We start from the raw sequence: 24,615 nt of genomic DNA, 5'->3' as shown, positions 1-24,615 counted from the left end.
ACTTAATTGAAAGAAGAGCATAGCCTGGACCTTGACAAGCGGGAGGTCACAGTAATTGCTGCCGGACATATTTAACATTAAGATAATCAGGCCATTAATTACCCTTTGGATCATTAAATCAGCCAGTTGCAAAATGAAATTTCTGCCTCTATTACTCACTTGAGAGACCACAGGGGTGGCTTTTAATTTATCAGTGAGCTTGAGATACAAAGGACCAGGCTTGGGGAGGAAGGAAAGGGGGAGAAAGGAGGGGGTTTGCTTCAGCAGAGGCAGGAATATCAATCCGCCATGCTTGGTGATCGTGGCAAATTAACTAGGTAAGATAACCTCAGCTTCTAAAGGCAGAAGCTGGGGGTATGTAAATAGATGAGGGCAGACAGGGAGATCAGAGCCTGCACACCACTTAGCAGGATAATAAAGGAAATCATCCTTGATTATCAGTGCTAATTTGGACACTGCCGGTAGCTTGTTATGCGTGTTCTGAGTAGCATTTAATTAATTCAATTGCTTGTTAATGAGGGAAGTGACATGTGGGGAGCAGATGCCACCCAACTGCAGATGGGTTCTGGTCAGCCCTTCACAATAAAATCTTTTTTTTTTTTTTTATTTTTTAATTTATTTTTAAAAACACCCTTCCCCCACCCCTGAAATGGGAAAGGTGTCAAGCATGGAGGAGCATTCAAAAGGCACAAAACACTGACCTCATCAGGCCAAGAACCGCTAAGAAACCAGACCTGACAATCGCGGATAGAGAGGTACTGATGTTCCTTCCCCCAGGCCCCATTTGTAACGCTGCGGCCTTATGCCAGGAATCGGAGACCAACAGGACTATAACAGCAATCTGATGGCCAAAAGGAACAAGAAATGAGAGAGGGATGAAACGGAGCATCGTTACAAGATTCAGGATATGAACCCGGGATCTTAACTACTCAGTTTCCCTGGGCTTGCCCTTTATCTGTGCTATCCATAATGAAGGAATAATATTTTTTATGAAATAAGGGAGCCATGGTTTAATTTTTTTCATAGAAGGCACGGCTTACCGTTTTTCGTAGAAGTGACTCCCCAGTTACCCCCCAGAAACCAGCGCGTGCTCAGCATAGTGGACGCTAGCCTCAAACCAGCAAGCCAGGCTTCAGCTTAGGACTGTAAAAGTCTGCTAAATATAGTCAAGCTGCATAATGTTTTTTCTGACACCATTAAATTCAGTTCATTAGTGAGCGAGGGATCAAACTGGATCTTATGTTGGAAGGTGAAAGTCAATTCCTGACACTGCTGGCTTCTAACTCCAGACTTCTCAGGCAGCATTAAGAACTTCTCTATTTTCTTATAACCTTTGGTAACCAGAATAAACAGGGTGACTGCTATGCAAACAGACAACCTGAGCAAAATTGCAGCAGATGCTCCAAGCTCCATTTAAAGAGCTGCTGCCCAGGGCTGCCTCGGCAGAGCTTAGAACTGCACCTGAGCTTCCACTAACCGCTCATCCCTTGCTTTAAAAAGACACTTTTGATGGAGGTTCTTCCTATTTATGAATATTCTCAAAAAGACATAGAGATGATGGAGCCCTATAACGTTTGCACATAGCTAATGCACACATTCAGCGTCACGTCAGCAGCAGAACGAAAAACGTGGCTGGGATGGTGCCTGGATATGACACTGCCCTCCCTCCTCTGGGCCAGCAGCTTCCAGCTGGTGGAGGTGGCCTTGTTCCTGGAACATCCCTCCCAGCAAGATGGAGATGGAGACCTTGGGAGCTCAGAGAAAGAGGGTGAGGGCCAGGGAGTAGCTAGTCACCTCCTGGAGCGGGCAGAGGGATGGTGGCAGCTTGTCTCATTTGGAAAAGGACATCACCATCTTAGGAAGCTGATGGTGGCAAGCAAATCTGCAAACCAGAAGCCATATAGGCAAGAATATTATGTGGAGAAAGTAAACCATGTGAGGCATGTCCAGAAGGTGGCTAAATATCTGCTAGGAGACCTACGTACCAGTGCAAAAGGCCTGGGCCAAACACGCTGTGGATGCCTCACACCAGCTTTACCAACAGCTCTGACATTCCTCCATGGAGCAGTTCTGCCCCTGCCCCACCGGGCTACTCCTGCGTTGCACTGCTCCAAATCGATGTTTTAAGAGTGTGCTTACACAGTATCAATAGCAATTAGAGGGGAAAATCCTGATCTCATCCCCAGACCCAGTTAATTGTCGCAACATTGATTTACTCTAATTTGACTTCTCACTCCAAATTAAACCCGCATTACTGAAGGAGGGACCGCGGGCAAACTCTCCGAGCTCACCCCCTCCCCTCCAAGACAATAAATTTAATATTGAATACGCTTGGAAAAAAACAGGCAGTTGTTGCAGGATCCATACTGAAAGATCTTTCCTCCCCCCCCCCCCTTTTTTTTTTTCTTCCTGCGAGTAATTAAAAGATGCTTTTCTTGACTAATGATCCCCCTGTTTAGAAATGGGAAGTCGATACTCCTTCACCAGCAGTCAGCTTCAATTTGTCACAGGGCTCCCGAAGTTTGAGCGGCGGTTCTCAGGGCTGCTGGTAATTGCTGGAACCAATTACCAGCCTTCCAAAGCTGACCTAATCAGGGACCCACAGACACCACCGCTCAGAGGCCAGCTGGTCTCCTTCTGCATTCATGTTGTTTGCCCACGCTTGGGTTTTCTGCTGCTTCGCCAACTTCTCCTGCTCACCAGGAGCTCGTGTTTATTCCTCTTTCCTCCCCAAAATCATGTCAACACCCTGCGTCTGAACTTTGCTTCATGCTCCTGCTTTACTCTACGCTCCTTCCTTGGGGATCCCATTGCACCTGTGCTCCCATAACCTGCGCTGCCGTCCAGTTCAATGCCAGAGGCCATCCAAGGTGTTGCTTTTGATCCAGAGGCACCGAATGACCCGGAGATCTGCTTATTTTATAACCTGCCGCTCAGGCTTGACGAGACCTGGCACGTGTTAACATTAAAGGACATACCTGGGCAATAAAAGCTTGGTGAAAGTAACAGGAGTAATGTCTTTTGCTACAAAACTCTCAGGCTTTGAGCTCACACCCTCCAATCTGAAAGCCTTTCTGACCTTCAAAATACACTATCAGGTTTATCTTGCTCCATGCCTGTCTTGGAGAAAGAGTTTGAGACAAACTGGAGTGGAGTGGAGAAGGACAGCGGTATGGTATACTTGATGTGGTTTAACTTGGGTAATGTTTATCTCATTTTCAAGCTTACAAAATTAAAAATACAGGCTGTACTCACAGCCTGGCATAGCTCTGTTTTTAGAAATATTGGTGATGCTTCCCTGAGTAAGACTCCTTTAATTACGCCGTGATCTGGAGTAGCCATTTGGCAATCCCTCTTGTAAAATATCAGTCTCTCTGGGTCTCTCCACTCTTCCCTCTGCACAACAGAAACATACGGGATACCACTGCGATGGTTCAGTGATCAGTGCCAACTCCTCCCAAGCTGAAGGGACTTCTTTTGAAGCTATGTCAAGACTTCCAGGTTCCTATTAGTCCAGCACACGAATGCTCCTTGAGCCTCCCAGCCCAACACACTCAGTATCTGTGGAGCAGCCAATAAGCCTTTTTCTGACCCGAGAAAACACGTGGGTTTCCACTGATGGCTTCGTCTCCAGTAGAGAGGCACAACATGAAATGGTGAAACCCACGTATGTCTGTCCCCTCTACAAGGAGGCCCTATTAAGAGAGGGTCCATCACTGTGCTGACAACTTCTGGTGCTTCGGGGGTGGCACAGCAGAGGCAGGAGAGTTAAGAGACGCGTCTATCATAAAGAAACGTGTGAGAAGATTGTATTTATCTGAGGTCTTTTACTGATGCTTTGTGCTAAGCCTTTGAGCAGTTGAGGGAACAGTTAAGAAATCTTCTGCTCTTGCGTTTCCAACACTTTGTTTGCAGGCACAGCCTGAAGGTCTGAGCAAATGTGTGGGAAGCCATGGAGGGTGGATTAGTGAGCATAGGAAGTGTAACTGAAAATGGCAGCACTACGTAGGACAGATGTAGTAAGTGGGGCTGCGCGAGGGAACTGGGATATGAAAAAGTTCAGGAGAAACTTGGGAGGAAAATATGAGAGTACTTCCCTCTGCCACCTGATGGGGCTTTGGTGAGAACTCCGTAAGGCAGGAGCTCACTGAGTGTGTGAGCTTCCCCACACGGTGGTTCTCAGACTCTGGTTGATGCCAGAGCTCACCAGCATGGGCAGGAACAGCCTCCCAACACCAGCTCAGCTCTCTTCCCCTTCAGAAGGAGTTTTTCTGAATGCTTCTTTCCTCCCTCATCTCCAAATATCCTGAGACTCCCTCCATCCCTCCTCCACCAGAACTCCAAATCGGCTCCCCAACACATTCCTACTTGCTCACTTTCTTGCCTCTTCCTCCAGTACCTCAACTTCAGTTGCCTCTTCCACCTTCAGTCCCTCAACAACAAAAAAAGGGGGTTTTGTTGAAACCCACCTCCGGCCCATTGTAGCTGCTTCTGATCGGATTCCTCATGCAAGACTGCAAACAGCAGCGAGAAAATGGAACGCACAACTTCCATCTAAAAGAACTTACTTTCTTGCCTCAACTTGGACAGAAGGATTATGATGCTAGTAGAGACCAAAGTAAAGTACAAAAGGAGGCACACACTTTGCAGCAGGGGCTGAAGTAGTATTTTTCACATAAATATCTGGAAAGGACTGCCTTTTCAAACAGCAGAAAAAATGTGAGCGGCAAAGCAAGATTACAATTGCTCTTTGGGAAAATTTTCACATAATCTTAATTCTACATTTTCTAGCAGCTCTTCTATCACATAAGTGTGCACTTGGACACAGAGCTGGAAATACATATTTATAAAATGAATCTTTTTGTCCAAAAATGTTATAGGTCAGGAAAGAAAGTGCAGTTATGTCACTGATACACATAAGCAGCTGAATATAAACGTAACGATGTACAGAAACAAAGAAGAATTAAAATAAGCCCTGAGCATGAAATACAAAGAGAACAAAGTTGATTTTCTGTAAGTAAAACTCAATTCCAAACATAAAACCCGGAATTATTTGAATCAAATAGATGGCTCTCTTTTCATCACAGTCACATGTATTTTAGATTTTTCATGATAGTATCTTTCTTATACGCATATTAAGATAATGTTGTTATTTTTTTTTTAAGAACAAAAATCCAGTGGAGTGTAAGCCTTTTCCTTTTAAGTATTTAGAACTGAGGTATCTCTCCAACTCACCTCACTAGTAAGGAGCAACATGTATTTTGCTAGGTGCAACAATCCAGTATCTCTAAGATTAAAGCAATACTAATGACAAAGGCAGCAGTAAGTTGATTTCAATCCACCTGATGAAATCGTTACATTAGCTGTCTAATAATATACACACATACAGCAGACATACAGTTAAGGCAGGAACAAAACCTCTGTGTAGGTCCCCCTGAACATTTTTATATGCACAGTCATTCATCTAAGTAGCCTGATTAATGTACTGGCTTCATTCTCGAAGATGAACCAAAGGTGGCACCACAAATTCATTTTTCAGTGCTAACGAAATAATGCAATAAGAAACAGTTGACTTTATTACAGACAACAGTACAAACCTACTCCTACACCGTAGGAGGTGGCCCAGGTATATGCTCCCAGGTTATAGTTTCACTTCATCTAGTACTGGAAAAAAGCAGGGCCCAGAGATATACATCAAATCAGAATATAATTCCCTCTGATTTCTCTCCTATGCAGGAGGCAAGCACCCAGAGCTAAACCTCCACCGTGCCATTTGCTACCTGGGGACCGAGCGGCGCTCAGATGCAGGCTGAGCAACCCCTAAGACAATAATAATGCACTTCTGAAGGCAACTTCAAAGGTCGGCCCAGCTGGGCAAGGTAGTCCAGAAGGTCCTTCTCTTGCCTCAACCCCCTGGTGCTGAAACACAGCCTGCCAAAGGTCACCCTGCTGCCCCCAAGCCAATACGTTAGTTAAAACTAGTAGCACTTACATCTCACATCTACTAATATCAGGGAAGTATTTTCAAAATGTCTTTCTTAGACACTGATCAGATAAATGAAGCAGAAAACCCCTTTAGCTTTTGGTAGGAGAACATATGGCAGAAAGAACTTTTTCACTGTGCTGAGCTATGAGAGTTTGGTAAAATACTGTTGTGACAGGAAACGCACACCCCCACCAACTTACGGGTTCACACAGATCAGATGAAAAAAAAGTAAGCAAGTCCACAGTGAGCAGGACTCCCAACAGCCGTGACGGGAACCGAAAGACCTGATGGCCAGGTCCAAATTCCTGGGAGAGCCTGAACTACTGAAGGCAGATTATTAATCATAAACTGATAGTCCAAGAGCCAGGAACTCTGCAGCTGACTGAAACAAAAGCAACGCATGACAGTGTAATTTAGATCGAGGAACAACCAGCCAGGAGGTTTCAGTCTCCCACTGGTTTTGTTGGTCAGTCAGTTGAACAAAAAATTTGTAGAGCTGCTGAGGAAACTTTCACAAGAGTGAGAAAGTAACGGGGTCACTCAACTTCTGACGCCCCCTGCCCTGGCACACGTTCCTCCTGAGCATGCAGTGAGGATAAATACACGTAAGGATTTTTACAAGGCGTACTCCAAGGAAGAATTTTTTAAAAGTCCACGTTGCAAAATGCTGCAGCGCCCTCCTGCCTCTAACTGAAAGGCCCAAACGAGGATTGATGTACTCATGGCTCGCAGCCTTGGCCACCTGTAGTACAACACACTCCCCGCCACCCGCCGCATGCCACGGTGAGATGGAGTAAGCAGGCCTACCTTGTGGAGTCTGATGAAGGTTTCATATGGCCCTGGCTGTTCTCCTCCCAGACGCTGTTTGCCAGCTCGTTCCCAATAGAAGTCATCACCTTGATGAGCTCTATAGGCCAGTCGTCCAGGTCGAGAGAGCGGACCCGGGAGAGGTGTGTGCCAAGGTTGCGGTGTATACCTGAGCATTCGATACATATGAGGGCTCCCAGATTCAAGCTGGCCCAGTCAGGGTCTATGAGAAAAGCGACACAAGCAATTAGCACAACAAAACACCTACATAAAATTTTCTGGTTAATGTTTGTGGATAAAGGCTTTGGCTCTGGGGGCAAAAAAATGCATGTGCCCTGTCCTGGGAGGGCTTCCAGTAGGGTCAGTTTTGCCTTGTGGAGACACTTACCCTTCTGAGAAACCCTCAGGGAGTGAAAAAATACCGTGGAGGGATCTCAAAAGCTGTGTCATTCCACCTCGAGTCAAAAGAAACATATGATTTAAGAGAGAAAAGAAGAAACAAAGAAAATACAAACGCAGTGGCAGGCAGCTGATGAAGTAGTGGAGAAAGCCCCTCCTTGGGAATCTAGAGCCACTTGTAGCCAATTACAAGGGAAAAAGGAGGAAAAAAAAAAAAAAAGAGCGACTAGATACAATATCTCTGTTGCTAACTACATCAACTCTCTTAATAACCATCTATATCATCACCTACATATGGCTTTTACATCTAACACACTATGGGGTATGTTTTCATCTCTAAGATCAGGGAGATAAGCGCGAAGATGAAAATGTGACACTTTGAACAGCCCCAGTTTTAGTGTACGAGCCAGAAGGATTCCACCGACACACACACGCACACACAAAAAATAACCCCGCAAACGATAAGGCTGCGGCAAACCTGACAAAAGCTGGGAAATTCAAAGTCATTTCCCAAGATGGTTCGCTTTTTGTCACTGTCCTGTGTTATTTAAATCTAGATTTGTATGAATCTCCCTCTCTCCAACAAACATTCATTTTAACAAATGCGGTGAAAGATGGATGGGAGGAATTTTTGGTGGCTTTTTTTTCCTCCCCCCCTGCTGTCAGATCTTTTCTTCTCGCCTTACCCTGGGCCTCCCGAAGAACTAGTAGGCTATCACAAATGCCAAGCAGGAAAATGGTGATTAATTGAGAGGGCAGGCAATTTTTATTCAAATCTAAATAAAATCTAGAGCAGATAGAACATGAATTTCCAGCGTCCCCTTCCATTTGGGAAAATTTCATCTAAAGACTCATTTTGACTTTGTGTAATCCAAAATTGAAAAGTTATTTTTGGTAGCCAAAATATGTGGAAATAAAACATTTCCTAGCTCTTTGCATGTCATGTCTGGACAAAAAATATGTAATTAAAATTATCTGCTTTCCTTTCAAAGTCCTGCATTTCATTGAAGGCACTGATTGACATTTTTCAGTGAGTCCTTAGAAATCTAAAAATTTTCCCAACAAGAGAAATTCCCCATCTTATTTCACTTGAGCAGAAAACCACATCTTTTGTTTAAAAAGTTCCTGTCCGTACCAAATCTTATACTGGGAATATACAGCATTTCACATCTCTAAAAAATAAGGCGAGACAAAACTCCTGCCATGCCTTCCAAGTCCTTGGTAAGACAACTGTGACAAACTCCTTTCCTGCCTATTTTTTCAGGTCACCTCCACCAGTTTCGGGGTCTCACCAGTGGGGGAAGCAGTAGTATATCTGAAACACTAAAAAACCTGAAATACGAATTTGTCGGTAAAAGCTTAAACACAACAGATAATAATTTTAAATTCGCAAACTGTGACTCTGAATGAAACCTCTGTCCCTGACCTGAAAAGGCCAGGGTTATCTTCACAAAAATAAAGTGCACAATGAGCCCAAAGAGGCACAAACGGAGAATGAAGCAAGAGAAAAAATACTGATTTATATTTTTCCAATTATTCTAACAGAACTGATGTTAAGGATCTGACCTGCCTCGCAAATATCTCTGCATACCTGAAGCACATCTAGTCTTATCTTCTACTGAATACATTTTTAAAATATTCACCTACTTCAAATTGACAGTGCTGGTACGATTGAAGTAATCCACCAATGCGATAACCATGAAGTTACATGAAATTTTGACAAGACAGTATTTTAAATTTAAAAAATCTGACAACACACAGCTGAGTTCGAAGGTGGAAAACCAGGAAAGGCAAGTGTTGAGCTCATTACAGACATCCAGTGAAAAAAACAGACTTGTTGATCTTGGTTATCACTGGATAACGTGTATCAAGATGGGGCTTTAATGTGGAGCTTGGACAAGTGGCAGCATTCGATGGATTTTGGGAAAAAACTGACATGATGTCAATTAGGACATGTGCTTCTGCATGTGCACATGAAAAATTATTCTCAAAAGGATGTATGCTAGATGACAGAAGTCACTACCCACCAGTAATTAAGGCAAGATGTTGTAAACTACATGCTCAGGGTTGTCCCTGTTTGCAATTCACTGCTCCTGTCTGCACCTTCCTCTTGCCATATGTAGTTGAGCACTTTCAAAATTTCATGCTTGAAGATTTTTATCACTAATTTATACTAAAAAGAACCACCAGTGGTTAGTAAAGCTTAACTATTTAAGCTGTTTTTTTCTTTTTTTTTTTTTCTCCCAAGAAGATGACAAAAACATCAGCTCCCTTTTCCTGTTGATGCTAAGAGTAATTCTAAATTGGAGGATGCTCAGATTATTTGCAAGCATGTAACAGACTCTTCTCCAGTATGCATGCATCTGGATTTGATGGTAAAAAAAAAGAGCCCATTCAATGCAGCTACAGATGCTATAAAGCTGTTTTCCTCTCTTCGGCTTACTTACAATTTGTCAAACAAAATATGGGCTTTGTAACACCACTATGTATATCCAGATTACAGTTTTCAGCTGTCCGTATTAAAGGTGCTTAGCTCTTTTCTTCTCCAAAACCCTCCCCCTCACTTTGACTTGCACCTCAATCAGATCGATCATTTGAAGGTGAAACCTCTTGGACCAGTTCTTTTAGGAGAATAACCCCCCTCCAACGTCTCCTTCATCCCTTTGGACCCGAGGTGGCTGGTGAAAGGCTTTGCTATGCTAAATCCTCATGAGCTCAGCATGTGTAAGATAGCTCTGGGCTGAGCAGAGAAATCTTGAAAGGGAGGAGCAGAAGAGCCAGGGAAAGAAGAAGCAGGAGTGAAGGCCAAGTCTGAGCAGAAGAGAGAGAAAAGTTCATATCTTTCCCGTTCTTTGAGGTTTTTTTTCTGTTCTGCATATAAAATTGAATCTTGTGCTGGCTATGGTAGGCTTGCCAGGGTCACTCAAATTATTACTTCAGTGTTTAGCTCTGAAATACAAAATACATCACAGTAAGTTATTAGACACCTGGACTGGAAAGCTCGTGATGAGACACTGTCTTTAAGCCCTCCCTGTTTTCCTCTAGAACAGAAGACCTGACATTCCATGCTTTCCAGGTGTCTTGAAAGAGTGACTCACATTTACCCTCTCACCTGCTCTTTCAGTAGTAAGGCTCAGAGAGCTAAAATCCTTCAGGGGCAGAAATTCAGCTGGGTTTGCCTAAGCAATCAGACCATCTTCAGTCGCTTCTCCAGACCAAAGTCAGCACTGGGACTCCAGTGCTTTGGGAAAAGGCAACATCAGTTTCCTTCTGAAACATGAAACGAGATCTTCTTGGGCAAAAACTCCAGCACCTAAGAGCACTTGGTCTCACTTCTTGCTCTGGGATGGGAACGTTAAAAAAAAGGCTTTTGAAAAACTTAAGTCTGAGACCGCCAAAGGCCAGAAGGCTGGCAGCACACAGATGCTGCTGGTACTACTGCTGCTGATTAACATACAACAAGGCAGAAATTCCCTGGTGAAACAAAGTGCTGCGGTGAAGTGCTACAAAGACAAAGAGCTCTAGAAAGAGGAAGAATGAGACTTCTGAAGTGGAAGATTGATGGCTCTTGAATAGAGCTGAGGGACAGCAACATCTCATATTCCTTTGCTCCCAAACATCTGGCTTTGTGAAGATGCAAAATACGTAAGCTTTCCACAAGAGTGCTGGTGTTTGTAATGCTAAATGCTCCGGGGGTAAGGACTTGCCCAGGCAGGACAGAAAGGGAGAGAAGAAATTACAACAAAGTCTGGCAGAAAAAGCAGCAGGCTGAGGTACACCTCATATCCATGTTTACATTTTAAGAAACATTGCTTTGGAAATATCTCAAATTTTTCAAAAGGAATGACAGCGGCCTTAAAATTAGGAAGGCCAAATGGCAAGGATAACCCAAGAGGATATAAATCATCGCCAAGAATACAAACGAGGGGTTCCAGTTGAGATTCCAAAATCGCCCCCCCCCTCCAAGCTACACAACAGAGCATTAGGTGTTGCCAGAAAGGGCAGTCCCACCCTGCCCTGTCCCAGCAACATGTTCTTGGCACATCCCTCCTGCTGGCAACCATGCACACATGGCCAGCTTGATCCATGAAGCAATCTGGATCAAAACCAACCTGGCTGAAATGGAGGAAAAAAAAAGGAGGGGGGGGGACACGGAAGGGAATGTGCTGCTTACTTGCACAATCATCTTCCTGATTAAATATCTAGTTTGGCTGCATAAATACTGGGGTACGTGCACGTCTGGGGAGAGAAACATACACCTTGGGAATAGCGTGGGCTCTGGGCAGAGCTGAAATGGATCACGGATACTTCAGAAGGACACAGGTGGGCGTGGGAAGTCATCTGCAGTGAAGGGGTCGCACGTCCCCCCTCTGCCTGGGTGACCAGTTAGCAGGGTCTAGGAAAATGCCACCCACAGCTGTACAGACAGACTGGAGCAGAAATCAGTAACACTGCCATCGTGGTCTGCTCACTGACAGCAGTGAGTACTTCAAATGAGCTAAATATACATCTAGGTCACTTGAAGACCCTGTCCTTCTCATATACAGCACAGCATCTTACATGCCTTTTACCTGAACTCTATCAAAGCTTTGGTGTAAATCTGAACATTGACCAGGTCGATGTGGAAGAACACTAATAAATAAAGAGTCGCTTTGGGCTGTGTATGTTAAAATACCAGCCAAACCAACATCTCCCCTTGTTTATCACATGCTGGATTACTAGCAAGTGGAACGTAAAGACCTTAATTTATCAATGTTGCTATTATTTCCCTCTGTTTGTGAGAAGACCCTGTGAGATTTCTCTTTGGGATCTCCCTCCAGCAGGTCAACAAGCTGTTTTGACAGCATCCCAGTCCTGGTGCTCAAAGCCTGTTCAGCCAGGGTTCACATCCCTGCGTGCTGAACCGCCGGGGACAGGGCAGCTGCCTTTGTTCTTGATCCATGTCCTACAGACAGCATATGAATGTCTGACAGTTTACAAAAGAAGCACCTAAAACCAGTCTGTATGTGAAACGATTTTTCACGGTGTGGAAAAATATTTTTTATTTTAAATGTCTGTTAATGTTCCAACCATCTTCCCTTCAAGCCTTCTAAGGGTGAAGCAGGGGATAATAGGTTTGTTTGGTGGATGACCAAATCAACTGAATTGCTAACTATACAGGCAGCAAATTAGTCGTGCAAAAGCACTTGCACTTCTGTATGAATGTTTATTTTACAGTTAACTGGGATGTTAGAATGGCTTAGACCAGTAGTCAAAATCCTAAACAGCAAGTCTTTATTTTTTTTTTTTTAAATTATACCTGAAGGAAAATAAATGACCATTTTTCCATTTTAAGCACGTGTAAAAATCACAAGAAAAGTTCTGACTTTCCATTATCAAAGATATAAAAATGCACAAGTTCTTTTTCTGCTTCTACAACTAATTGCTTTAGAGCAAGACTACTTCCTTTTTGTGGCTTTGTTGCAAACCCCTGGAACTAAAGAGCACCAGAATAACGACCTTAGCCAGGGTTAGTGAGGTGAACCACAGCTCAAAGTATTCTCAAGAACACTTTTCTGAACACTAAGTATATGTTTTAAAAAATAAAAAAAAAAAGAAGGGGGGGGGAAAGAAACACAAAGGGGAGAAAAGAAAAATTTCCAAATCGGTTTTCTAGTATCCAGATATAATGAGCACCCTCTTTGGTATCTTCTGACAAGTAAAAAAACCAAAACAAAAATATACCAATCAAGCTCTACCTCTTTGAAAATATTACCATAGCACATGGGCAAAATATGAGGAAAATGCAAGTAACCGATATCAAACAGCAAACGACTTTTGCCTTTTCTTCAAAAGCAAATAAAGAAATGCTGACAATTTAAAGTGGCAGGTGAAACAAGGGGAAAAGATCAGGATGCATCTGACACAGCATCTATTAAGTATAAATTAACATAAACTAAGTCTGATTAAGCAAACTCCATAATGAAGAAGAAAGATGCAAACAACATATGGGATGTAATACCAAAAAAGACATGGCAGGTGTTCACCTAAGCCTTGGTCAAGCAGAAATCTTAGCCAAGGAGAAGAGGTCAATTTTCTGAAGTCCTGTGGCCGTACTTACTCTGTGCTTCACAGTCCACGCAGTGGGAATTGCCTCTGATGTTCCTTATGGACTGAAGGGCCATGGCTTCATTCTGACTCGTCAGGCGGGACTGTGTAGGTTTAAACAAATGCATAAACAACAAATAAGAACATAATAAAATTAGACATGACAACTGTTGACTGAACAAATGGCAAAACCTAAAGCTTAGAATTGCTAAGATTGAAGATTGAATGAATGTGATGAAGGAACCTCAAGTTCTGGTTTGCCTCTCAAGAAATGGTGATCCTTTGGCAACTCCAAGCACTGCAAGTCCATGCCTGTCAAGCAGAGACTCCACTTTTCTCCCAAGTTTCTGGACAGCTCGGGATTTCTCCCAAGTTTCTGGACAGCTCGGGATTTCTCCCAGGGCTCTCTTCATCCTGTGCAGGAGCTCCCAGCATTCTGGGGTTTCCAGCCTTGATTCTAACAAGTGGGGAGACTGCACAGAAGAAAATCGAGCTTGAAAATGAACCCTGCTATTCACAAGAACAGTAGTCACAGCGTGGGTTTGCTTCTTCAGATAAATTAGATAAGAATATTATTTTATAAAATCAATTTCTTTTATTGATGCATATGCTTTGGTTAATGAAGACTAAGGGATGGTTTGCAAAAGCAGCTGAAACCCCTTTATCATCGAAAGGTCAGATTTAATCAGACAGCTCCCATTTAAATTCCCTCCATGATGACCTGCCAATGACCCCTACTTGGACCTGGAGAGACTGTCATGACATACAAGGAGTTCAGCTCTATCCAACTGAACTGACTTGTGGGCTCTCTAAGAATAAAACCATCAGCTGGAGAAACTTCTGGACTCTTTGCAATGGACTGTTTTAAGCTGGATCAGAACCAGGTCTTAAGTACGGTCATGTGGAGATGTGTCCTCCTGACCTGTCAACGGGCCACCTAACAAACCTGCCCAAGGAACTGCACTTTGCTATTCCAGCTAATTCTTCTGACGTGTTTGAAACCTCAGTAATACTTTACCGAAAAAATAAAATATCTCTGAGCCACTTACCAGTTACTCTTTACCCTCATTTATGTGAGTATTTTTATATAGGTGTTAGTGTAGAAATCTCGCCTTTTGTGTTCCCTTAACACATATATTAGAATGTGTAAACCCACGGGAGGCAAGAAAACACGTAAGCAGTGATTTTTCTCTATCTCAGAAATACATATTTGAAATAAATAATTTTTTTAAACAAAATGGGAAGTGGAAAATATGATAATGATGGTGATAGCTACTGGTGTCTGATCTAGTCTGGTAGATCAGGGCAATGAAAGGCTGCATTAATTTGAAAATATGAGTCTCCTCCTTGCAATATAAAATCATTAAAGACAACTGACAGGGGGGTAATGTCTGAACTATCACTGCCCGTTTCTCCCCCTCGACTACCACGAACACCTTGCTCTCTAGCTGTGAAGAGTCTGCAGATGCAGAGACTCAAGAAGCAGAAGATCTCCTGCTCTTCCAAAAATGAGCAATGGCTGAAGAAGTTTCAGATTTAAACGTTTACTTTGACAGGAAAGCAGAACAAATTACTTCTGTCATCACATGAAAGCACTGCGAGGCAGAAGGCCTGTTCCTCTTAGGCCGTGATCTTCTTCCCCCAAAAAGCTTTGATGAACTGTTTCGGGATTTGCTTTGTGTTACATTAGTTAAGGCAGAAAACCATAAAAAATTAATTCGGTGTAATTAAAGAAGAGGAAACTGCACATACGCTTTGGTTTCCATGATTTATATTAATTCATCATGGCAGAATCCCATGGCTGAACACTACTATGCACTTAAGGTTAAGCCAACCAGAATGTGTAGTTAGATTTTACCATGCAGGGGCTTTACTAGAGATTTGACTAGTAAAATGCTGGATTTGGGATCTGCCAGCACTCTTCTCCGACACAGGCTTTTCCTAAGGGGCCTTCTTGCAGACCTCCAGCTTGACCAAACGTGAACCTGCAGCAGGGACTACCACTGGTCACCGCTAGTGACTAGTAGCCCAGTGACCAACTTCTCCGTAGGAAGGGGCCATGACTTAGCCCCAGGTTTCAGCTAAAATTTTAAGAGCAATACTGAAGGCAAGAAAGGTAATTCAGGAACCCCATTAATCCAATTGCTGTAAAAAATAAGCCGTACAACAGGCTACAGCACCAGCTGCCTTGAAATACCCGAGATACGCCTGCAGCTCTACTGCTCTGCCGTGTGCGTAATGCACGCATGTCTCCAGGAGCACAGGTTTACAGTTCAGAGTTCTTGACTTTGCTTTCACCTTAATGATCGTCCACCCGTTACTGATTTTCAGTATGACTCTGTGTGCCGTACCTTGTTCTTGCTGCTCTCACATGACTGTAAACTGGCCAAGATCTGACTCTCTATGGCTTGTACCCACGCGTCTCTTTCTTCGTATGTGGTAGCTTCAAAGTGCCAAGTCTGGCCGGTGAGAGAGACGATGATAAACTCAAAGTTTTCCTCTTGTTCTGAAAAAAACACATGCAATAGGAAGAAAAGATTTAAGTTTCAGGATACCAATAGCTAGGCCTAAGCAATCCTGCTTGATGAGTATTTCTGCAATGTAACGAGCAAACGCAGCCCTGGACACCTGAGGTTTGAGGCTAGCTCCACCCAACTACCCTGCAGTTGCACAATGCATCTGAAAAAGACCTGCGGATCCGCTGCTTTTTCTCTCGAAATGTTACGCAGATAAAGTACTGTTTTGGGTAAATATTCAGTTCCTGTGTGCATTTTTGAGTTTGGTATCGAACCCACACCTTTGTTGAACACAAAGCGGCTAACAAGCATCATTTAGATTTAAACCTGAGGTGTTAAGAGCTAGATAATGTACAAATCAAAGTGTGTCATAAAATAACTTAAAAAAGATGAATGGACTATAAAGAGCTGACAATACAGCAAATGTGCCAATTTACCCTCCTCCTTCCAGCAGTTTTTTACATGCACAGATACATTAAAAGCAGATGTGTACATTCTCTTGTCTACAGCAAAAATACACTGGGTTATAATACAGGATTAAAATCAGTTCAACCTATTCAACATTCACGTTCGACACAGGAGATGAGAAAATGATGTGAGAAGCTAGCAGAAAGGGTCAGTGAAATATCCTTAGGGCTACTAGAGTATAAGGACAAGTATTCAGGCCAGAGGACCGCAGCACATGAAAATACCGTCAGAACTGAAATAAATGGACACACACTCTAACTACACATGGGACACCAACGTCAAATTAAAAAAATCAAGGAAGCTGAAAGAGAGCAAGTGAATTTCGGAAGGGCAGGCATGAAGCATGAAAGGGAAAGAACAATAGAGCACAAAGTTCTGGTGAACATCAGCCATAATGGGCTTTAGAAAGAGCATTTACATTCACTTGCCTGCTAATGACTTATTATATATTCAGAGCCATGGAACTCCTGTATTACCTTGTCATCCATAAGCATGCGAAGATAAGTGACAAATCTAGCACTAGCTTTAAAGAGAGGACTGCTGCTCACTGGCAGTCATTTTCTCAACTTGTGGGACAACTGGTTTTCTTTGATAAACTCCACGCCAGCAAGGCCAGTGCCTACACTGCTTTAATGATGCCTCAAAGAACAGCAGAAGGTTACTGCGTGCCTTGAAGTGAGAATAAACACGGAGATGAAGGTTATTTCCAGGTGCATGAGGGCACCTGAAAGAGCAGTTTTACTGAAAAAAGTGTGTGGGATAAACGGGAAAAGCAAGCTAAGAGAAATGATGCAACAGCTGCTTTTCCATTTTAGCAACACTGTGTTAGAACCCAACAGGTAGAATCATTATCCAAAATGGTATGAATAAATCATGGCAAACCCCACATTTATCACACAAAGCTTTCAAGAGTTTATGAGGAAAATGTAGGAGGAACTACTCAACAGCAAAGGAAGTTACGTTCAGTCCTGCGCGCCGTCTCCCGTAGGACAGCACAGTTATGGTCTTCTTCCACAGAAGCGGTACAGCATGTGGTCAGTGGGGGCAGGTACAGGCATTGCAGTTATGCACACGTTGATGAAAACAGGAATGACAGTGAAGGAAGAGAACATGAAAAACTGAATCCCACCTGAAGCAGCCCCCTGCAGAGTCCCGTTTAGGAAATTCATCATTTTTAGGCCTTTCAATGGCTCTTAAGTGATAAAACTCTGTACGCCTGAAGGCTTACTAAAGCAGGATTTCCAAATGCTGGTCGCTGCATGTTCAGAACAGCCTCCTGCGTAAGTGATGCAGTGCAGGCGGTACCGAGGCACACGTATCGTCACGGCAGGGATCCCGCAGTATGCAGCAACAGAAAGACCCTTTCCAGCCTCACTCCATTTTCTGCTCCTCGTGCCCTTCCCCCTCAGCCCTTCCCTTCTCCGCTTGCAGCTCCGTGCCAGGCAGCATCGTATTTGCCCCGCACCTCTCTCCCCTGCCTACACACCATACCACTTCTATGTAAGCCAAAGGTTTGGTATAAGCTGAAGGAGCCGCCTACTAGGGAAAACAGTGATTTTGTCACCTCCAATTAAAAATTCCCAATGCCACCTTTTTAAACGGGGAGGAGGCCCTGTAGGGATGCAAAAGCACAGAAGAGGATGAGAGGAGACTTCTCCAGCATGCTGGCAGGGCTGACTTCTCAATGCATAACAAGAACAGACAGTATGTAACTAACACTCAACAAGTATATATGGTGTATCTTCAGAGAGTCTCTCCTACTGCGCCAGTTCATTCCAGCATTTAAGTACCAGGTGACTTTCCAGCATTACAATTCCAGACCTTAAAAAAACAGTATAGGCAATCAAGCTGCAGCACCACTGAATTCTCCTATCCTCTTTGCCAATAATCCTGATCACGTACATGAAGCTGGTTTGCCCAAGAAGGGCCATGAGAAATAGACTCTGCAATTCAGGCAATGTACCATCTAAAAGCGAGGTTGCAATACTGTCCTCGCAGCAATACTTCTGCAAGCTTTGCTTTCCAGAATTGCTGCACAAAGTTATTCCCCTGCTATGGAGACCTATGGCAGAAGACACAAACCCAGCTATTCAGGCGACTGGATTGCAATTCAGGAAACACCTCCAGCCATTTCCCATGGTCGCTCTTTTATATGCCAAGTCTTCTTTCCCCAAAGGAGAGGCTCCCTTGTTTCATCTCCTGACCTTTTCTGCTGTGACAAAAGCTGTAAAGACCTTACACAGCCTTTGTGGCTCTGGTTCACAAAGTCCACGTAACACACTGGCGAGTTTGTCCCCGTACAGCCCCACCATGGGTTACAAGGGCCGCAGCATGTTTTCAGGCTGGGCTGGAAGGACATTTTGACTTCAGCAGTAAGTGAGCTGCAAACTTGGTCACTGCTGATGATACATTAAGAACATACAAGCTTTCACTCTCTGATATCCACTGAAGCTTCAGGTCTACTCCCTAAAAAGCTCAGATGAAAAGCAACTGTGCCAGTTGAAGATGCATTCAATAATATGCTTTCTGCTTAAATACCCTGAATTTTTTTTTTTGCAAGCACAATTGTGAAACAAAGCGGCAGTGCCTGCTTCACATTAACCCACAGGACAATGCCTAGAAAAGACAAGTAGCAAATGGGTATGTCCCTAACCAGCGCATACACCAACAGGAAAATTCAGGTGGCAGAATGAAATTGTTCACTTTTACTCTTCAGTAAAATTATAGGTTGTGCTATTTAAATCCCTGTGAGCCCAATCACAAAATTTTATTAAACAGTTTTCCATGTTTAACAGTTATTCATAGAAAGGTCCACTATAATAGTATTTTAGCACCATCAACCTGTCGAAATCAACCTGCCCAATTACTCCAAACTACATTAATAACACTGGATATTACACTAATTGTGTCCAGTTTCTATGCAGACGAGGTCCCGTGGGGCTAATTTTGCATCCTCAGGGGCAAGCAACTCAGCCATCAACCTGATTTCACTAGGAATCCCTCCTCATTACACAAGTCCAGGCTGTCAAACTTTTTTTTTTTAAAAAAGGTTAATGGGCCAATCAGTCATCAATTATTTCCTGGAAGGCCAGCAGACAAAGGGTTAAAGTGCAAAGAACGGCTGCAACTGATTTCCATTTGGAAGTTATCATCAACAGGAGATGTCTAAAATGCTGCTGCTGCTGTTTGTTTTGCTTTTTTTAAAGTGGGAAGGAGTGGCTAGGATGGGAAATGAGCTGAAACTGTAAGATTATGATGATATGGAACCTACAGCATACGAGTTTGTTTTTTTTTCTTAAATGGAAGTGGGCATGCAATCAGTGAATTTTGGGAAAACCACCACACCATCATACCCATCACACCACTTCCAAGAAGCTACATGGTACCATGGTTTATGTTGCACATACGGTTTTCGCCATTATCTTCTCATAGTAAAATTACTGCATTTAACTCAAGTTAACATCTATTTTGCTCTGCCAAAAGGCAGACATTGCTACAGCCCACCCACTTATGGAAAACAAGATATACAATTTCTTAGAAGCAAAGAATTGTGCAAGGGAAAACAAACATTTAGGCATGGTCTCACTGCATTCCCGTACCGATGCCTGTGTTTATTGTATGTAACAAGATTAGATTTAGAAAACCACACTGAAAATAACTACAGGATGCAATTAGTCTGTAACTTGTTCCAGAGAACTCAATTTTAAGTCTGCTAAAATGTAGGGAAAACAAATCTCCAGAAGCAGTTACACCTCCTGGTATCCCCTAAGAGCAGTTCTAAATGCTATGCATGTGTCAGTTTGTTCATGACTTCCACTTGCCACACCTTTTATCCCCAATATTAGGAACTGCACTGAATAGCCACCGACACCTTGCACCAGTGGTGGGTAACCACAAGCACAGTTTGAAATCAATGGAAGACAAGGGCTCCTTTCCGCCAGGCACTCTGCAGTCAGAAATTCCACCCATCCCAAAAGCTTGCTTTTAAACAAAAAAATATTTCTGTTTTTTCACGGATACAAAACAGAGACTTGCCAGGCTTAGAGCATTTCTCACTGGCTCACACAAACATTTTGCCAGAATCAGAAATAAAACTAGATCTTCTCGCTTCCGAGCCAACCAGCCTCTTTCACTAGGTGACGCATTGTGCATTTGCATCTCTGCCCAATGTAGTCATCATCAGAGGATCCTGGTGCTGCTGCTAATTAACAGTAACTCACCGTGCACGTCTGGTGGATGATACCACTCAGGCAGGAAACACTTTCCAGAAACAAGAAGTCAAGTGCACAACCAAAAGATTCTCAATGGCGTATTTCAAACAGCCATGAAGCATCTTCAAGAGCTGAGGTTACAGCTTAAAACCCAGTCAAGCCTGCCTCAAGTAACGCTGAGACCTATTTAAACTCCCTTTCTATCACACCCGCCTCCCTCTCTCAAAAATTGCGTCCACTCAAGCACCCTTCCTTAATAACCCTTCATCTTCTCAAAAGGGTGAGAATGAAGAGCTGCCGAGGTGTCCTAGCAATCAACATTAGATGCTTGCAATATACAATTTGTTTACAACAAAGGCACGTGTTATTTACACGCTATAGAATGTTAACTATCATTACCTTTTGCCACTCGGTGTAAATTATCCCGGTAACTTGGAAGACAAGTATGTTTATTAGCAGCTTCAATTAAGGAAATATTTGTGCCATGTCCCACTGGGCATGACTATGCTAATACTTCTCTCCCCTTTCCAAACCCAGTGTCTAAATCTAATTAGTTTTGAAAATCAACTCTATCAGGACAATATAGCTCTGCTATCGGTCGCCCACAGCTCTTGATAAAGGTTGTGTTCCACTGGAAGAATTTTTCAGCAGTATTGTTTTATATCGCTCCCTGTGAGTGACAAACTGGTGATGAAAGGCGGGTTTCTAGCTCAAGGGACCAAGTCCCCCTGCCATATGTACTTGTTGTTCTATTTGGATGCCAAAGCGACACGGATTGAAGAAATCCATGAAGTAATTTTAAAATTCAGTTCATACAGTACACGAGCCTACACTTACATTAGGTGTTTCCTAACACATTTCAAGCCCGTGGTTTAGTTTTTAAATAATACGTGTTTCAAAGCTGAAAAACTTGCTTAACTTGCTGCGAAGCCGCGTCTGCTGGGCAGAGCTGATCTCGGGTGCTCTGAATAGCCTCCCCCTCCGTCTGCCACCGTCAGCAAAAGTGAACTTTCTGCAGAGGCACGGCACCACGGCATCTCTAACTTTTAAACAAAAGGTAGTTTGGGACTTAATGATTATGCGAAACCAAAATTTTCCGTGAAAGCCTGGCAACTCTGATGCCACACTCTTAACATGTCACATACGTAATCATGAAGAGTGGAAACATGAGGATTTAATATCTTTATGCATGTTAAACCACAGCATGCAAAGCACAGCCATTTAATGTCATAACGATACTCCTCTGTGCGGCCAAATCTGCTGATACAGGAAAAATAATTCTGTATTTTAATAATACTGCTACGATACGTGCTACAAGTGACTTTAGCTTGTCTTAAAACCTGAGCGGGGTCTGTTTGAAGTTTAACACACTGATACTGCATACTTTTCCCCTATAGAATCAAAGGATTGCTTAAAGCTTGGCCACCTGCAATAAGAAGCAGGTGGGACTTCTTCATTTGCTGGTGGATCCCTATAGAAAAAAACTAGAATCTGAAAACTAAGAGTTTTAGGCAAGCTCTAAAATTAAAGACATGCAATCATACAAAACTGATGAAGGAGCAGCCAAGGACATAGCTTGCAATGCCCCGCTTCTCTCTGCCCTCAGATGTTAAGAGCCCTGCAGGTGTGGGCTTACACCCAGCCGCCTTGGTGAAAATCCTACCCTCCCTCACCCCTGTGCGACGGCGACAGACCCATCAGTAACACAGTATCTTTGCTACCAAATAGCCAAGAGAGAGGAGCCACGTTCAGGGAGGACTCAGCTTTGCAGGGTGTACAGCCAAAGGTGACCCTGTGTGAGTGTAAGAGACCCACCATGCTGGGGACCATCCCTGTACCTGCTTCTGCCAAGCATCCTCAAAACAGTTGCAGCACCTGAGCTGCAGATTTCTTCATCTCAATCAGAGATTTTGCTACCTAGAAGCATACAGAAGACCTAAAAATAAAAGGTTGGGTGTTAAAAATTATTGGAGAGGCTACTTGCTAGATCAAGCCTTAAAAAATGGGACCGTAGATGATGGAAATATTTTTTTGGTTTGTAAAAAGGCGTAAGGGCAATTGATCGAGCATGTGCTGAAGGCCAAAGCAGATTTGTTATTCTGAACTGCCATTTCCTATCATCGTTCTCTTTTTTGAAGGCATAATTATCTAAACATGTGGCTTTTAATACTTACAATGCTTATTAACTCAACATTTGCATGCCTCACAGTTCTGGCTCTCACACCAAGGCTTAGGGTACCAGCTCAAAGATGCGAAGCTATGGAAAATATTGAACATTCAGTTTTTAGCGGGGCTAATATTTCCAAAAAAAGATGCATTTGCATCACTTCAGAATTTGGCTTTGATGTTACATCTCAAAACTCTTTGGACCATGGCCAGCAGGAACATGTTCCCATATGCTTATCCAAGGTGCCTTTGATACTTAGTTTGATCAGTAAGATAAAAGATTTCTCAAACTTGACAGAACCTAAAAAAAAATTAAATCTTTATGTGTAGAACACAAGGGAATTCATTACACTTGTTTCCCTGTTGCAGTTTAGTAACAGGTAGATATGAAATCGCAAGCTTCTCAAGCAGTAAACCTGTAACAACAAACATGCACGCACAATGATTAGAAGAAAAATCTGGCCAGGGGATAAAAAACAGCAAATACATAGAAAAAGACAAATCATTAAAAAGTATCTAGTTAGTTTCCTATTAAGTGGAACACCCCCAAACATTAGTATCTGACAGCCGTTTTCTCTCATTTCATATTTTGCACTTCCTTCTCAAAAAGATAACAAAAGGATCAAAATAGACAGTTTTGTGACTGTTGCTCTGTAAGGTAATAATTTTACATTTACACTGAGAAATAAAACAGAATTATAATTAAAAAAAAGAGCTTCCTTAACAAGCTGCAGTAAAATCACACTTTTGTTTCCTGCGTACACTTTGTTTGGCAGCAAGAGCGAGGCTTCCAACAGCAATACAGCAGTAATTGTGCAAAAAAAGGACGGTGATATAAATCACCAAAGGTTAATGATCAGGATGTGAACAGAGGGACTTGTTTACAGAAATAGCATGCAATTTAAAATTTACAAGAGATTTAATGCCACCGCTTGGCAATCACTAAAATCAACAGCCCAGAAAACAGTGACATTAAGAAAAATATTACAGTTATAATCATTCCAAAATAAGTCAATTAGTGTTAGGGCATGCGCTTGCGATTACTTGACCCATTTGGTTCGCACTTAAGTGAAGAAAAAAAAATTCCCCCTCCCTTATACTGAGATTACTGAGTTGTGACCTATTTTGCATTCCCTATTTCTTACACCATCCCTCTTACATGTTGTTGGAAATGGTGGTGGAGGATTGTGGTTTATTCCCGCCCCCCCCCCCCCCCCCCCCCCCGCCCTTGCCTGCCTTCCAAGTAATTCTGACCCTTGACATTTGTAATAATAATAAAAAAAAAAAAAAAAGAAAAAAAAAGAAGGAAGTTTATAATTGTGTTGTTCAAATGAAGGTGAAGGGAGGAGGGAAATATAAAATTCAATGTGCTATTATACAAAAGCCATGACGGCTGTCTTTGGTGGAAAAAAAGCAATGTAAGTCAATTTGTGAACTTTGGCACCAGGTGACCTTTAGAAATACAACAATATACAGAATTTACAAGCAAGAGTAGCACATGCAAATGACCCGGCACTGTCTCGCCTTTGGATTAGAGCTGCAAAGAGCATTATGGAGAAGGCTTGCACAAAACAAATTAAGACTGTTACTTAAATGTCACGGCACACTATTGTATTTGGCTACAGATCATTACACCTGATACTAACACTTTTAAAAACTGTAATAACTTGGGAAATATTACACTGAGTGCCCACATGTAGAAAGGGAAAATATATATATATATATAAAAAAATAAATAAAAGAAGAAAATGGGTTCCTGAAGTAATTTAAACATCACCACTCCACGACTAGAGGGAAAGGTCAAAATTTAAGTAAGCTGAAAGGAACATGAATGGCAAAATAAAACGCACAAACAAAAAGATGAAAAGACCAACTGGAATGACTCTGCAAACACAAGATGAAAGCACGCATGCTTTGGGCAAATTTGATTTCCACGCCTGCACTGGGTAAGGGGGAGACGCAAGGAAGACAATTT

At 42.7% G+C, this 24,615-nt stretch overlaps 1 protein-coding gene across 10 annotated transcripts in view; it reads right to left on the bottom strand.

Annotated features, from left to right (window-relative positions):
* The window catches only part of AGAP1 (ArfGAP with GTPase domain, ankyrin repeat and PH domain 1), a 393,739-nt gene that overhangs the window by 30,711 nt on the left and 338,413 nt on the right, over positions 1–24,615 (bottom strand). For all 10 annotated transcript variants that reach the window (XM_080399845.1, XM_080399846.1, XM_080399847.1 and 7 more), the window contains 3 exons: positions 15,631–15,785; positions 13,293–13,383; positions 6,794–7,016 (listed from right to left, as the gene is read on the bottom strand). In XM_080399845.1, coding sequence (XP_080255971.1) covers positions 6,794–7,016; positions 13,293–13,383; positions 15,631–15,785 — 469 coding nt within the window. The remainder of the gene's footprint in view (positions 1–6,793; positions 7,017–13,292; positions 13,384–15,630; positions 15,786–24,615) is intronic.

The sequence above is a fragment of the Falco punctatus genome, assembly GCF_963210335.1.
Source record: "Falco punctatus genome assembly, chromosome: 8".
Lineage (NCBI taxonomy): Eukaryota > Metazoa > Chordata > Aves > Falconiformes > Falconidae > Falco > Falco punctatus.
This window is presented reverse-complemented; position numbering and strand designations above follow the sequence as displayed.